The sequence below is a fragment of the Zychaea mexicana genome, assembly GCF_025766255.1.
Source record: "Zychaea mexicana strain RSA 1403 chromosome Unknown BDB00scaffold_1, whole genome shotgun sequence".
Classification (NCBI taxonomy): domain Eukaryota; kingdom Fungi; phylum Mucoromycota; class Mucoromycetes; order Mucorales; family Lichtheimiaceae; genus Zychaea; species Zychaea mexicana.
In genome coordinates this window covers 498395-514213 of record NW_026516664.1, presented here as the reverse complement: position 1 = coordinate 514213, position 15819 = coordinate 498395, and the positions used below count along the sequence as shown (strand labels likewise).

Below are 15819 nucleotides of genomic sequence, written 5' to 3'. Positions count from 1 at the left end.
ACGACTTGTCAAGCGAACTATAAATTTACTTGCGATAAGTGTATCACACATGCGTAAGTGAACTTGCTTTTAGCGAGTATCAGAATTTATAACTCTATAAACGCTCGAAATATTGAGATATCCCTTGTAGAATCTCATTAACATTGGAGTTGCCGACCCTCACCTCAAATCTGTGCTAAATCGATAACACAAGCTTAAAAATGTTTACTACGGGGGATAAATTTGTTGCTATGCTTAAATCCAGCTAATAGGGAACGTTAAGTCGTTGCTATGATATGGTTGCTTTAAATTTGATTGCTAAGGATAAGCCCGTGGCTAGCCTTAAACTCTGGTTGCTGCGAGATATTAGTTGTTGCTAAGGGTCGCTCGAAATTAGGCTGCAAAAAGAATTAATCCTTTGATATGACTCTAAAGGACTTCAAGTTGCTACTATTGTGCTTAAAATCTGATATGTCTAAAAGAATACATGTGCCGTTGCTATGGTTAAGAGAATAGGTTTTTACAGCCCACTTGGTACAGTTTGTAAAAAAACATCGAACTTTCAAATGCAGCGCTATTACTACATACCATGAAGAATGGTGGCCGGTTTTTCTTCCCAATTAACAACGATGCAATATACAAGGGCTAGTGGCCCGGACAATGGTGTACAGATCTACATTATCATCTACCAAGAGTATGGTGTATAATTTATTCGCGTATATGGTTACATTTGAAGCTTGTTAGTATATAGCAATGCTTGAAAATTTTTAACATGAAAGCGTGAGAAGGGTAAAAATCGATTGTGATCGACGCTGGCTCAGGCGGTGTTTAACAAAAGATTGTTTAACAATACCGATACAACTTTGGGATCAAAGATTAATATGTAGAGTAAGATGTATGTCTTGTTACGAGGTATATATTCTTATGATTAAGTGATCAAGCTTACTATCACTGATAGAAATCATAGTTGCTAACACCGACTAACTTGCTTTTTTGTGTTTGCCCAGTATGTACGCGTGCTCACAGCGATCAACTTGGAAGTATGATATAACGCACCTCAATAATGATGACTAGGTACTACACTTCAGGTACCAGCGTCATCATGACCTTTTCTTTCATCCATGGGTCGATTTATGTCGTCCGAGCTGCTCCATCACGCAGCATATAATCCCGTTAGGCCCCTTTATTTTTTGTTGCAACATTTGACAGATTGCATTTTCACTGTCATTGGTAAACCTTTTTCGGCAAGAACGATGTATCAATTGTGCAGACCTTCAAGAGTCTATCCTTCGATCGGTCGCTAAAATGTGTTCCTGGACTTATACTAATCATATGCTGCTGCCATATCATACATGTTATGTTGCTTACTTGTTCAGAAGTTTTATCATTTCTCAGTGAAAACAAGAAAATACAGATCCCTTTCCAAGGACTATTAATCATGGATTGTAGCAGAAGAAGAAGAAGGTGTATTGAAGAAAAGAAAAAGAGAGAAATAAGCTTGTCGGAACAAACCGCGAAGGGTCCTTTGTCATTGAGTTTGACTTGCTTAAAATCGTGGGAAGACTTTTGACCCAGCACATGTGAAATCGATGTGACGTACTTGCCGAATCTCTCTCTGTGTGTGCGGGTCTGTCTTTTTGCTCTTTTCTTTTTACTCCTCTCTATACATTCTTATTAATTACATCATGTCCAACCCTTTGAGAATCTTCGTCCCCGTCAAGCGTGTCATTGACTTTGGTAAAGAACCTTTTCTTTATTCATAAGAAGTGTGTTACCTTTTATTAAGGTACCAACGTTGCAAGGGTGTTTCCGTGACCATATGGGTTAACTGTATTATTTATTTTTCTTTTGGTGATAAAAAAAATAGCTGTCAAGGTTCGCGTAAACGCGGGCAAAACCGATGTCGATCGTAACGTGAAGCACAGCATGAACCCATTCGACGAAATTGCTGTTGAGGAGGCTATCCGTATCAAGGAAAAGGCACCCAAGACTGAGGTTGTTGCTATTTCGTGCGGTTCTGCCAAGGCACAGGAAACTTTGCGCACTGCTCTGGCCATGGGTGCTGACCGTGCTGTGCACGTCGAAGTAAAGGACGATAGCACCTTGCAGCCGCTGGCGGTCGCCAAGTTGCTCGAGGCTTATACTAACAAGGAGGAAAAGAAGCCCGATCTGTTCATTCTCGGTAAGCAGGCAATTGACGACGACAGCAACCAGACTGGTCAAATGTTGGCTGGTTTATTGAACTGGCCTCAGGTACGATATATATTTTCTTTCCTTCTTTGGGAGAAAGTGTCAGTCAGGGAGGGTGGAAAGAGTTATTGTGTAAGATGAACTGGGTGGATAGAGACAAGGCAAGTTGAATGCATATCTGTCTCTTTGATGTATAGACCACCTTCGCATCCAAGGTCGAATTCGAGGGCCAATCCTTGAAGGTCACTCGTGAAATTGATGGCGGTCTGGAAACCGTCAAGACCAAGATGCCCGCTATTATCACCACCGATTTGCGGTGAGTCATCAAGAAAAAAAATCATGCCTGGCGAATAGTAGTAATAATCGTACTAAGACACAACCTCTCTGGTTGAATTTAGTTTGAACGAACCCCGTTATGCTTCGTTGCCCAACATCATGAAGGCCAAGAAGAAGCCCCTTGTCAAAATCACTCCCGAAGACTTGGGTGTGGATATCTCGCCTCGTATCCAGACTTTGAAGGTAGAGGAGCCACCCAAGCGCGAAGGTGGTCGCAAGGTTGGAAGTGTGGATGAGTTGCTCGATAAGCTCAAGAACGAGGCCAAGGTTTTGTAAATGTGAAATATATATTAAATATGCAGTATAAAAAAGTCTATTAGATGTTCCCTCTCCCTTTCTCTCTCTTTCTCTCTTACTCTTTTCCCCACTCGTCTTTTGTTGTTACCGTCTTTACTTAAACAGAGCTTTCAATACCTTGATTTCAAATTTTAATTCTTTTTTTGGGACCGTGGAAAAATAACTTTATGGCTTCGGATCGGGCTCTTTCTCTTGCATCCACTGACACCCTGTTCAGTGCAGACTCCACCGAGTTCTGCCCGATTCCTGATCATGCTCGATTCCTCGCTTGCGGCACTTACCAGCTCACCGACGAACGACAAAAAAGCAACGATGCCCAAGTCCGTAAAGGCAAACTGTACCTTTTCCAAGTAGAACCTAATGCTACAACCACAACCAACTCCCTACTGCAACAAAAGCAGGTGATTGAGACACCTGCTATTCTCGACATGAAATGGAGTCACGCGCTCGTTAACGATCGTCCAGTACTTGGTGTGGCTGACTCCATTGGTGGCCTTCAATTATACGCAATCGACAATCAGCAGTTCAAGCCAGACACGCATGTCCAAGTAACAGAGGATGACACTGTCCTTTGCTTGTCGCTCGACTGGGCCAGCCGTGTTGGTCGTAGCATAACACCTTTGATTGCAACCTCGCATTCCAATGGCGATTTGTCACTTGTCAAAGCGAATGAAACAGATTGGCTTGTTGAACATCAGTGGCATGCGCACGACTTGGAAGCATGGATTGTCGCGTTCAACTATTGGAATCCACACACGCTCTATTCAGGCGCTGATGATGCCACGCTTAAAGTTTGGGACACGCGTACGTATCAGTGCACCAGCACCAATCGACGACAGTACATGATGGGTGTTACGGCTATGCAGTCGTCACCACACAACGAACATACTCTGGTAACCGGTAGCTATGACGAACACATACATTTCTGGGATACACGAAATATGCGCACGCCTCTTTCTGAAGTGCATACACCGGGTGGTGGCATTTGGCGTCTCAAGTGGCATCCTACACGATCAGATCGGTTATTGTCAGCATCAATGCATGCGGGTGCTTTCGTCATTGACACGGAAAACTCGCAAGTCGTTAAAAGTTTCCTCGACCATAGATCCATGGCATACGGTGCCGATTGGTCGTTCCAACAGCCGGATCTTGTTGCCTCATGCTCGTTTTATGATCACATTATGCACATTTGGGATGGAGCAACGTAGGAAAACAATAAAAAAACGTATTGTCTATTACATTCAAATGGCAATATACATTTGTGCGGGGTGCATCTGCTACTAGAAAATCGGGTGAATATAAAAAAGATCGATCGACCAGGACCAATTTACTGTTGGAGGGCGGAATTAATTTCGTCAATAACTTTGACAAGGATATCTGCAGGAGCAATGGTGAAAAAGGTGGCAGGATAGATGCGACTCTTCCAAGCAGGATGCAACAGAATATGGCAGCATCCGACATTCTGAATGTCATAGCGTGTCAATGCAGTTGTTGCCTGTACGTCCGGATAGGGCGAAGGGCCGGCTTCGCTAAGTACCTGTCAACCATAATCCCACATTTGTCTTTAGTTTACTCTCCACCTTCAAGTATGTTCGTTTGCATCTATGACAGACAAACTTACGGGAAAACCAGATGCAGGGTCTGTCACATCAGCCCAAAAACCAACTGATGCGAGTCTGTCAGCGACACGTTTACCCCAGTCAACAAACTAGATTTGGAAAAATCAGTCAGATCACATCTATATTTCTCAGTTCAGATAATACAAAGATATTTTTTACCAATTCAAGCTTATCGTCTCGCTCTTTGTTGACCTCATATGTCAAGCCGACCATGTCATTTTCACATTGTTGAATAACTGGTACAACCAAAAGATCTTTACGTTGTCGCACGGAGAGATGCGGGAAAACAGTAGCCATGTCTCTCAGGAATCGATCGGAGGGGGCATGAACAGAATACTCAAATAACGAGTCTTTGAATTCAAAACGTTTAGGTTCAACAAGACAATCATTTTTGCTTTTGGCCGTTGATGTTGCTGTTGTTGAAATCGTGTGGAATTGTTGCGATGCGTCAACAGTGGTGGCAGTTGCAGCTGGTGACATGACGTGTGGTATGTTGTGGGGGGGAAGAAAAGTCAAAGCTGGAAAAAAAAGTAGAAAAGAATCCCAGATAGAAAATCATTGCCGATTCAGACCGTTTTTATTAAAAAAAGATGGGGAAGTTGGTGACTATTTGGAGTTTAAGCAGAGCTCGACTTTTGCATAGACGAGGTACGGCGTCTCTCGATCTTGCGGTCCTTGGCCTCCTTAACGCGCTTAGCCAAAAGCTGCTTGTATTCAGCCTCGGCCTCGGTCTTGCGCTCAAGACGCTTGCGCTTCTCCAACTTCTTCTTGCGCTGACGACGGAGAGTGACGGGGGTGACCAAACGCTGAATCTTGGGAGCCTTGGTGTAGGGCTTCTTGTCAGGGTTAGCGGGTTGGATGGTGCGGCGAATGACGTACTGGCGAACATCGTCCTCCTTGGTCAAGTTGAAGAACTTGCGGATGTTGTTGGCACGCTTGGGACCAAGACGCTTAGGGACGGTGGTGTCGGTAAGGCCGGGAATGTCCTGTTCACCCTGCTTGATAACGACCAAGTTCATGACAGCCAAGTCAGACTGGACGATACAACCACGGACAGACTTGCGCTTGCGCTCACCGGTGCGGCGAGGGCGGTAGCAAGAGTGGCCCTTGCTCAACAACAAGCGCACACGGTGGGGCAAAAGGACACCCTGCTTCATGGGGAAACCCTGCTTGTCGTTACCACCGGAGATACGGAAAACGTAGCCCTTGAATTCGTCACCGAGCGCATCGCCAGCAACTTCTTGAGCCATACGCTTATCGTAAAAGCCACGCCTACAATATACCGTATGGTCAGTTTCTTGATTCGCCGATTTCAAATCATATCTGCCCGCCTTTTCGGGTACTCCTTCGAAACACGTCTATATCAAAATCAAGAAAGTCAACTCACAGGCGACGCTCGTCGTCGATTTCGATCAGCTTCTGACAGCCGGTGGCTGGGTTGGCAATGTTCAACTAAGAATGTGTAGAGATGCATTACGTTAGTGGCTGTCATTGGAAATTTCTCGGTGTTATTGGTAATGTTGGTAGAATGGAAATGGCATCATGTTGGATTCAAGAAGTCGCGTCGAAAATCCGTTCGTTCGTCGATCAATCCATCTACTGGGTCATCCATCTATTCGTACACGATATCCTTGATCCAACAAGGATGCTGATCCGTTTCTATGTGCTCATTACCTTCATGTTGGCCTGGAAAGAGGGAGACCACCTTGGCAGCGGCCATGGCTCAAGTCTATCGGCGTTTCAACTGTCCCGCTGTTCTCCAATCCATTTAATTACAAGCTTTTTTATGCTGCTTTTCATAAAAACAGCAGCGTATATTTGGATGTGGTCTAGTTTATCAGCACTTTCGATTAAACGGTCCAGGTAGTTTGTAACCAACACAATATATGTCAATGTCTCCTCACTCCTCTAACGAGTACTAATCCATAAACTATTAATGACTAAACAATGACATTTTTATTTACACAAGAGGAGGGGCAGAAAGAAAGAGAGATGTGCTGCTGTTGATAAGATTAAAAAGTTAAGGTTGTGGTAGGAGATGGTGAGGAAGTAGAAACAAAAGGGTATAGATACGTTATTCTAATTTATCAAGATGATCAAGTCGCGTAAGCACGATATTTTTGCTTGTTTCCTCAATCTCTCCTGCTAAAAACACTTCATCCAAGATTGCATAAACCTAACATCATCCAACCCAAGACAAACATTAGCACCGATGAGATACCTTACTCTGTTTCACTTATAACCATATGTATCCTCTTTAACCATGTTTGAGAATCCATCGTACCTTGTAAAAATTGAATACCAAATCCAATTCACAGACATTTCCAAAGAAGGCATCCAGTACTTCAACGAAAAAGTGAATTGCTTCCAAATAAGCGAGCTCGTTATCGTTGGCGTCCACACATACGCAGAAGAAAAGACCTGCATATCGACGGTACACAATCTTGTAGTTGCGGAACTAATGGTCATTTCCATAGAAAGCATGATGAGTTTAAGTTTGTTCTTCTTTGTGTATATTTATATGCAAAAGTTCAACCCAGTCGTATATGTCAGAAGTGAGTGGAGAAGGTTATGAATTACCTCAATAAAGTTACTCTGATGCTTTTGGTCCCTCGGTGCAATTAATCGATGCACTTCTCCCTTGAGTTTGACCTTTTCATCATCCTCATACGGAACGTACCACTTTGCTAATCTCGTTTTGCCCTGACGATTCTGCACCAAAATAAACCGGATCTGTATATACACGATAATTCACGCAAAAATGAGGTTCAGGTTGTCAATGCGAGCTACAGAGTGAGAATTGGCCCGAAAAAGAGCAATAAGGTTGTTTACCATGTTATCACCAAGTTGACTTAAGCAAAGTAATAATATATACGAACAAGAGGCACGTACTCACTCGTGCTAAAGGTTTCCTGAAAAAGTAGGCTACACGCAGGGAGCGGAATTTTTGGTGGTACACAGCTTTCACCCAATTCAAATGGCTTTCTCCTTTTGCAATGAAGCATTGGAGAAGAGTAAATATGAGCGACTGTTTCTTGCTAGTTCTGTTTTTTAGTTGTACAGCTGTCATGCAAAAAGTTCTTACAGACATTTTTCTAACTGCTGTTATAACAGCTCTCGACTTATTATCGCGCACCCATCTTGTTGGTGATGCTCGTTGTTTCCGAATATCGCTTCGCACTGTTTACCGCAACTTCTTGCCCTGAAATGCTAAAATATAAGCAACAGAAGTTTTAATCCAGGCTTATAAGCGAACCAGCGCACAACAAACTAAAATAAGCCCGGTATTAAAAACACTAATGACGAAACAAATAAGCTGTAAATAAAGGGACAGTGAGAAACTGAGTGTGAAACGCCATCCAGCTATGATTATGTACGCTTCCAGCTTCAAGTAGCATCAAGGACATTCCAGAACAGCGATCCTGGTTTTAACGTGAAAAAGGGCTCAGGTAAATGACATCTTTGCCCTAGCAGCATAAAGGAAATGGCTTTTTATACCAGTACAGAAATATAGTAATAAGGAGCTTTATATGGTGAGAAAGTATATATCTGTTTGAAAACGGGTCAATATAAGAGGAAGGAGAAGAGCATGTGTATTCATGATTTATGTGGAGTGAGTACTAAATACAATAGGTAGAATAACGCTGATGAGATGATCGGTAAATGTAGAAAAAAGAGTACAGGGGGAAGGGATAGCTTATGCAATATACAAGATGTTTAGGCACGCTTCTCGACAGTGACCTTCATGCCATACTTCATGGGCAAAGTCAAAGAGACCTAATAGAATGTATAATCACGATCATCAGTCGACCTATAAAAGATACGGATTCTTTACTTGAGCTTACCTGATATGTGACATTCTGACCTGGAACCAAAGAGAATCTGTAATATTTCATGAGGTACGAAATGGCAATCAAGCTTTCCAAGGTCGCCAAGTGTTGCTGTAAAATGCATATATAGTTAGCTGATCAGCACCATTGTAAAGAGGAAACTAAAATCATCTTACCCCAAGACATACGCGGGGTCCAGCATGGAAAGCTGGCCATTGGCCTAAAGTGAGGTAGAAGAATACAGATTAAAAAACCTGAAACACTTGGATTGACATGTGTGCAACCCTAGAAAATGAGATCAGCATACCTTGGGATTCGCGTCTCAGTTCACCATCAGGGGTAATCCAGCGCTCGGGAACAAATTCACGGGCATCTTCGCCCCAAACTTTTTGCGAGCGACCCTGAGCAAAAGGATGCCAAAGAATGTAGTCTCCCTTGCGGATATGAGTGCCGTCAGGCCAGACATCGTCGTTAAGAGCATACTTCATATTGAGGGGCACAGATGGGTAAAGTCGCAAAACTTCATAGAATCTATACAAATGGATTTTTTGGTATCAAGATGTGCTATATATCTGTGATATACTTGGAGTAGCTTTCAGATAAACGTACACTGCATGTGCGTATTTCATGTTTTTGATGACTTCAAAGAGAGCGGGTGCATCGCGTAAAAGCTCTTCGGTGATATTTTCGTCAACTTCTTTGTACAGTTTTCGCTCGACACGAGGATGCTGGCACAGTAAATGGAAACACCAGCTCAATGCCTGCGCAGTTGTGTCTCGACCAGCGATGATAAAGTTGAGCACAATGTCGCGAAGCTATATTATATGTGTTTCAAGAAATAGAGAACATCAGCCATTTAAAAAGGTCCGATATCGATTTACGTATGGTCAAGGTTACTAAATGATGTCGTTGCATACCTCATCATTGCTTAAATCTTGACCGTTCATGTTCTTTGCGGTCATAAAGCGCGACAAAAGATCACGATACTCTTTGCCGCTGGCAAGCTCTTCGCGACGCTTTTCAGTGACTTCACGAGCAAAGGTATCAACAATTTTGAGGTTGTCCTTCATGGAGTTACTGTTTGGATAAAACAGTTTGGTTAACGCTTCGCTAACAACATGTGCAGGGTTGATGAAGCGTAAAAAAGTATTCTTCTGGGCATCATCGAATGCTTCCGCGAACTAATTATAACCAAGTATCATAGAAAGTGTGCTTTAGTGCTTTCTGTAAAAAGAATAGAATAGAATAGCTGTCTTTCTTTCTATCAATGGAAGGATGTTCGTACCTGAACTTTGCCCTTTTGAGCCATTGCATTGAGATGTACGCCAAAACCGAGTCTAGATAGCAGAGCAGCAGCACAATACAGTTAATGGCGATTCGTGATGCTACTGGTAGGTGATGATAGCATGATTGTAAATGGAGCTTACAAGACAAAAGAGTCCAAGGTGAACTTGTACATGAGGTCATGAAAATCAAGTACTTGACACTCATCGGCGGCCTTATCAAGGATGTGCTTTGACATAAAATCCATTTCTTGCACAAAGACGCTACAATTTTTTTGTGAAACCTGTCAGATAATGGTCAAGATTTTCTTGGCCTGCCAGCCACCAATCTAGTGAGTTTTCTTTTAAGCAAAAAACAAAGAAAACGTACGATGTAAAATCATCTCTGAAGTTCTTGACGTTAAAAACAAGACTGGCCGTCTTTCTTTGGTAGCGCCACTCCTCGCCGTTGGCATTGAAGATACCGTTACCGAATAGGTCACCTAGGGCAGCATGGAATTCCGGACCTTTGATATAATTCTCAAAATTCGCTAAAGATAGGCGTTAGTTATGGGTCTTTCTCACTGTTCAATTTGTAAAAAGACAATTGATTTAGTACTTTTGAGAATGTGTTCGACGTTTTTCGGATTGATCGTGGCAATATAGGCAGGGACAACAAAGACGCTTAATTTACTGATAGGCGTCGAGTCAAGAAAATAATGCACAACACATTATTAGTTCACAGTGCTTCCTTTGTGAATTTCATGGGCATCGAAAGAAGGAAAATAAAACACATACCCAGTCAATTGATCCATGCGAGTAAAGGCTTCGTGACCGAATTCATGGAAATAAGGGACCCATTTAAGTATTTCCGGGATATTACCAAGGATGGGCCAGCCGGATTCTTGGTGGATATCCGGCCGCTTTTCATCAAAGGCAGCACGATCTCTGTAAACAAGACCAAGGGCAACAAGACCAGCAAGCATGCCTCGACCCCAGTATTGAGGGACATCTTTAACCATCTCGAGAGCAGTTTCCATGGTGTTGTAGTGAATGACGCGGAATATTTAGAGGAAAAAGCGGGTGGAATTCCATGTCGTTCCTAGACACCCGCTTTTTATATACTCGAGCGAATTTCTGAAGCGTGACACAGAGAAAACATAGCATCTGTGATCGCACTGTTTTTTTGCCTTGTGGTAGCAAGTAAGATAGAGCAGCACCTCCATTATTCCCAGCCCTTTTTCACATGTAGTCAAGCAAAAACAAACATACATACAGCAATCCATCCGATCAAAGGGTGCAAATCCTGTGGGTGGGGCTGCGGTCGTACTGAGTCGAAATAAGGCAATAGTTCCTTTAAGCTTAATGTATTTCTCGCTCGCCCCACAATTTAAAACTGCCTACAACCCCACTCGCATATGATTCTCTATTTTATTTCCGCTGGCCTGCCAAAAATCCACCCGATCAATTGTATTGTTTGACGATGAATTTGTCGGGACCGGGAATCAAAACACCCCCTTTTTTTGTATCAACATCATGCGTATTGACACCTTATCATAATAATAATGGATGGAAAGAAGAAGGGAAGAGAAACGCATACATACAACGTGCAAACTTGAAGGAAAAGCAACAAGAAACCACGTTACAGCAGACGTAAACGTAGCACGACGACGACGACGACTACAGTTCTCATGGCCATGCCGTCACTGTTTCGAAAATTCTTACGTTACAATTATGCTGCTAGCTCCTCAAACTGCTGACAGGATCAGCAGATGGCCCCTCCCGCTGATGAACCCCACAGCCAATTTCTGAAAATCAAGTTCTCACTTTGTATACCGTGTGAAACCTACGAAGCAAGCTGGAAACAAATGAAAAAGAAGTATTGATGCAGTGGAAGGGGGAAATGTAAGAAGGCCAAACGATTAACCAGATTTTTCATATACAACAACAGCAACGCATGGCAACAGAATACGTGGATCGAGAGAAAAAAAGTAAGTGCGTGAGTAAGTAAGTAAGGAAGAAAAAAAAGAGAGAGATGGATGAATGGATGGAAGAAAAAAGCAAATGAAAGGCATACATACAAGCGATGGTTAAATTAAGAAAGAAAAAAAAAACATAAATAACAGAGTGATTTGGAGAAAAAGAAAGGCGAGGCAGTGGGTGTGGGTGTGAGTGTGTGTGGGGGGGGGCATAGTAAACAAAGAAGTCTCTTCATTATTGCTATCATTGCTGGAGCAAAAGACGAACTGTGCCGTCGGATTTGATCTCCCATTCTACGCCAACCACAGTATCGTTTGCAAAGCCGGTGGCAAGTACCTTGTCATCGACCCGAACGAGCGTGCTGTCACTGCCATTGGCTCTTGCTAGTGCTGCTTTTGTTGATGTTGCTGTAGTGCTGCGATGATGACCGTGGCTATCCCAAGCAGAGGACGGGCCTCCGACAGTGCTAGAAGTAGAAGCACTTTTTGGCTGACGCCATAGCACTTCTGACACCTGGCTGTGATGGAGCGATAATACTGGACATAGCTTCGCGATCAGCTCTTGTACGGCTACATGCTCAAGGACAATGTGTTGAAGCTTCTTTTTGTCGGTACGAGACCGTGATGTGGCGGTCGGGGTAGGTGACGAATGGAAACGTTGGTGTTGAGTCGTCTTGACGTTAACGTAAAGCGAAAGACCTACTGAAAACAACAACCAGTTAATTATTTTTGTGCACCTCTCTTTCTTAAACGGATTGCTTTCACAAAAATTACCTGTTGTGGTAGCCGTGGTCGTGGCTGTAATGTGGGCAGCGGTAGTACTACTGCTATTATCTGAAAGTGTGAGAGAAGATACGGGTACTGTGGCAGATATATCAAAGATATTCGCCGACTGACGGTCCTCAACTTGAGAATACGAGCGTTTATGCTGCAGCTGAGTTGCCTGTTGCTGGTTGGTATACTGAGTCATTGTACCGAGAGATCCTCCGTTGGGAGACGTAGACGTCATATTGCCCAGATCATTCATTGAGTTATCGTTACTGTTGACTTGCTGAAACAATGAAATTTGACTAGATTGTTGCTGCTGCTGCTGATCCTGTTGATCATCCGTAATTGCTGTTGAGAACAATGTATCTGATGCTTGAGGTGTCGTAGGAATCTCACTGAACACACTGAATGGTTTGGGCTGGTTGTACATGAGCCAAAAAGGGTGCTGACGTGGGTTTCCTTCAGCTAAAGATGGCAAAATGCAATATGGTACGAACATGTACTATGTGAGTATTTCTATATGCCAGACAAAAGGAAGAATAAAGAGGTGACCAATGCTATTCTTACCATATACACGCTCTAGATGCTTTCCAATTTGCTTGGCATCGTCTTTGTTTTTGCGCTCTGCGCCCTAAATACAGAACGAAGAGGAAACCGACTTGTTGAGCTATATTGGATAAGAAGAGGTTTTGACCCTTCTCAAACATACCTTATCCCTGAAAAGCTTAATCTTGCAATAACATTGTTCAATATACTCATTGCTGTTGTCAGCCGAAGAGGCGGACGATGACGATGATAATGACGAAGCCTGGTGGTGCAAAGTATTTGCCAAGATGTGTGGGTCTGATGGTGTTTGCATTGGAGGTGCCAATGTTGTCTTTGTTTCCATCTGTGCGCGCAACGGGATGCCCTTGACACCTTTGATGCGCGAAAAGTCTGTCGAAAGACAATTGAACCGAACGAAGACCTTGGCACCATAGCGGCCGTTCCAATCAAAAGTGATGCGATCGAAACTTGGAAACCGGATATTATGGATCCCCACGGACTGGTCTTGATCTAGCCAATTCATCAAAGGGTATATTAATAGCATAGTCTAATAAAGAGCACTTGGAAAAATGCCTTTTACCCAGTGTTACAGCGCGGGCCTCTGTAGGATTCTTCTGCTGGCCAAGCCAGAACTTCCAATAGTTGAGGGCTACTTTGCGATGGGATGGTTCGTGGAACATGATAATAAATGTGCTCGTAATATTAATGTCGTGCTCGTAAGTATCTTGCAGATGGATAGCATAAGCCTGGCCTCGATTGAGGTAGGTCGTGGGAGAACCTTCGCTGATCTGTGTTGCAGCAGTAGATGCTATTGGGATTAACATAGAGTTTAGCACGAGGCTGGTGTGCTCAGGATTTGAAGGAGAGGTTATTTGAGGTGGTATGAAAAGAAAAAAAAAGAGCCCATTCACCAAGTACCTTGTAGGATAATGTTACAGCGTAGCAGCCTAAACGAATTCAAGTCGTAAAGAAACGTCAGCTCCTTTTTTGCCACTTGCATTCCAACCAACAACGAAAAGGTAAAATCACTTGTGCGACACTTGATTCTCTTGTGTAACTCTTGCTGCACTTGTCGTCGCTCAACTGCAGACTAAGAGATTCATTGTCGTTTTCTCTCGCTCTCTCATCGCGCTGTTTCCTTTTATGCCCTCGCATTCAATCACTCCTTCACTCTCCCATTCGCCCCCCCCCCTTCCCCACTAGCACTCTCTCTCGCTTGTCTTTCCTATTTATCCCCTTTGCCTCGGGATCAAAGCATCTCTTTGTTGTTGTCTCACATATTTTCTGCCCCTAGATTCCCCATCAATTTTTCCTCCGTGAAAAGCACCCCACCCCTTTCCATAAACAAAAAACTGTGTTAAAAAACAAAAACGTACATGTTTGCATTTCGCTGATCCATCATCGGCTGTCCAGCTGAGGAGGACGAAGACGCAGATCCCGGAAAGGAGCAAGGTGACGGTGTTCCCGTGGCAGATGATGTTGGTGTTACCATGGTGCTTGTAGAACCTGATGCTGCTACGTAGTGCTGCTGTGGTTGCTGCTGCTGCTGTTGTTGTTGTTGATGATGATGATGATGTCGATGCTGCGACTGTACATTCAAAGTCGGTTGGGAAGGGATTGGCGAGTAGTAGTGACCGGACATGGCTGTAGCAGCTGTAGCAGTAACAGCGGTAGCCGCAGTGACAATCACAGACTCGTGCTGCTTTTGTTGTTGTTGTTGTTGGTGGTGAGGAGCATGAACGGTATTACTATCAACAATGGTAGCAGCAGCAGGAGCAGCATCATGCACGGGCGTGATCGCCAAGGCAGATGAGCGGCGGCGTTTGATGTATGGTTGTGGCCTTCCAAATGATGCCATTCCGTTGCTACTGCTGCCATTTCGGCTATTACTGTTATTTGAACCGAGAAACAAGTTGGGCGGCGGTGAGAAATCTGAGGACGGGCTGGACTGGATAGCCGATGAAGGGGAATAGTATGTGCAAGGTGTTACAAGGCTGTCATCGGGATAGCCTCCGCTGCCACCGCTGTTACTGCTATTGACGCCGCCGCCCAGCATCACCATATTGACGATCGGATCTTGTCCCGGTCGGCTGTCACTCCAGATGCCATGTTGATTATGACCATGACTATGATGATGATGGTGTTGATGATGATGGCGACTATGACTTTGGTGCTCGTCGACGATAACTTCATCCTTGACGACTTTGTCACTAATGTCCGCTGGTGGCTTGAAATAATCGGTCGACGTTGTCGCTATCGTTGACCCGCTCGTAATTGGTGCCACGTAGGATGGTTGTAGCTCTAATGAAGGGGTATTTTGCTGCTGTGGAGGGTATGAGATGCACTGCTGCTGTGGCTGCTGGTGGTTTTCTGCTGCCAGTAGCGATGCTGAATGCTGTGGTATAAAGCTATGGAATGATGACACGTAGTTGTTGAAGCTTGGGTTCGATGAGGGTGGTACATTGCTGCTGCTCATCATATTAGCTGCTGCAAACACGTCATAACTCGTAGCGGTACTGCCGTTTGACTTGAGATCCATAATGCTGGGTCCCACGATAAACAAGCAACATATGCAACATAGAACGTTTAGTGGTGGACTCTATTTTGGTGAACATAGTAGTAGAAACAGTAACCACGGTGGTGTCTTCTCTCACCTTTCTTTGCGCGTAGTAAAATCAAGCGGTAAATTACTCTGCGTGGTGGTAGTGTCGTAGTAGGTTCTGCGTTGGCTTGCAATTATCATGCGAGTATAAAAAATGTGCGCTGGAATTAAAGAGCAGTAAGATATCAAAGAAGGAAAAAGACGTTCCTCCTTTCTGAAGCGATCTTTTGTATGTCGTGCTGTAGCTTGTTCCTTTATATAAATCCATCCCCAGCAACCACTGTCATACCCGGCGGATGATAAAAAATTACCTCAGATTGGCTGTATAAAACTTTGCTTTTGAAATCAAAAGTACGCTGTCTTGATGCTCTTCTTCTCGGGTAAAAGCACCTAGTTTGGCCGCTATGTGTG

At 43.7% G+C, this 15819-nt stretch overlaps 7 protein-coding genes across 7 annotated transcripts; 2 read left to right on the top strand and 5 right to left on the bottom strand.

The window, feature by feature from the left end:
* The first annotated feature begins 1501 nt into the window (after positions 1-1501).
* BDB00DRAFT_794573 (uncharacterized protein) lies at positions 1502-2953 on the top strand. The gene is made up of 4 exons (XM_053121322.1): positions 1502-1716; positions 1847-2232; positions 2367-2485; positions 2568-2953. The coding sequence occupies exons 1-4, from the start codon at positions 1665-1667 to the stop codon at positions 2779-2781; spliced, it is 771 nt and encodes a 256-aa protein (XP_052985850.1). The 5' UTR covers positions 1502-1664; the 3' UTR covers positions 2782-2953.
* On the top strand, positions 2954-4028 carry BDB00DRAFT_794567 (putative WD40 repeat domain 85). The gene has a single exon (XM_053121321.1). The coding sequence runs from the start codon at positions 2970-2972 to the stop codon at positions 4008-4010; it is 1041 nt and encodes a 346-aa protein (XP_052985849.1). The 5' UTR covers positions 2954-2969; the 3' UTR covers positions 4011-4028.
* Positions 4029-4960, bottom strand: BDB00DRAFT_794566 (methylmalonic aciduria and homocystinuria type D protein). The gene is made up of 3 exons (XM_053121320.1): positions 4581-4960; positions 4424-4510; positions 4029-4339 (listed from the first exon to the last, which is right to left on the bottom strand). Exons 1-3 carry the CDS (start codon positions 4899-4901, stop codon positions 4130-4132), a joined length of 618 nt encoding a protein of 205 aa, XP_052985848.1. The 5' UTR covers positions 4902-4960; the 3' UTR covers positions 4029-4129.
* Positions 4961-5038: 78 nt separating this feature from the next.
* Positions 5039-6338, bottom strand: BDB00DRAFT_794559 (40S ribosomal protein S6-B; the record flags this gene model as incomplete). Its single annotated transcript, XM_053121319.1, has 3 exons — positions 6096-6338; positions 5809-5873; positions 5039-5693 (listed from the first exon to the last, which is right to left on the bottom strand). The coding sequence occupies exons 1-3, from the start codon at positions 6099-6101 to the stop codon at positions 5039-5041; spliced, it is 726 nt and encodes a 241-aa protein (XP_052985847.1). The 5' UTR covers positions 6102-6338.
* BDB00DRAFT_794557 (AP complex, mu/sigma subunit) lies at positions 6339-7448 on the bottom strand. The gene is made up of 4 exons (XM_053121318.1): positions 7254-7448; positions 7002-7154; positions 6706-6879; positions 6339-6597 (listed from the first exon to the last, which is right to left on the bottom strand). Exons 1-4 carry the CDS (start codon positions 7254-7256, stop codon positions 6496-6498), a joined length of 432 nt encoding a protein of 143 aa, XP_052985846.1. The 5' UTR covers positions 7257-7448; the 3' UTR covers positions 6339-6495.
* Positions 7449-8138: 690 nt separating this feature from the next.
* On the bottom strand, positions 8139-10535 carry BDB00DRAFT_753129 (cytochrome P450; the record flags this gene model as incomplete). The annotated part of the gene is made up of 11 exons (XM_053118667.1): positions 8139-8198; positions 8267-8362; positions 8428-8471; positions 8559-8782; positions 8861-9066; positions 9169-9432; positions 9537-9588; positions 9679-9798; positions 9905-10040; positions 10133-10206; positions 10312-10535. 11 exons carry the CDS (start codon positions 10533-10535, stop codon positions 8139-8141), a joined length of 1500 nt encoding a protein of 499 aa, XP_052985845.1.
* A 914-nt stretch (positions 10536-11449) lies between these two features.
* On the bottom strand, positions 11450-14291 carry BDB00DRAFT_967109 (CP2 transcription factor-domain-containing protein). The gene is made up of 7 exons (XM_053129806.1): positions 14183-14291; positions 13725-13753; positions 13387-13614; positions 12970-13316; positions 12828-12891; positions 12267-12725; positions 11450-12194 (listed from the first exon to the last, which is right to left on the bottom strand). Exons 1-7 carry the CDS (start codon positions 14206-14208, stop codon positions 11737-11739), a joined length of 1611 nt encoding a protein of 536 aa, XP_052985844.1. The 5' UTR covers positions 14209-14291; the 3' UTR covers positions 11450-11736.
* Between the last annotated feature and the right edge of the window lie 1528 nt (positions 14292-15819).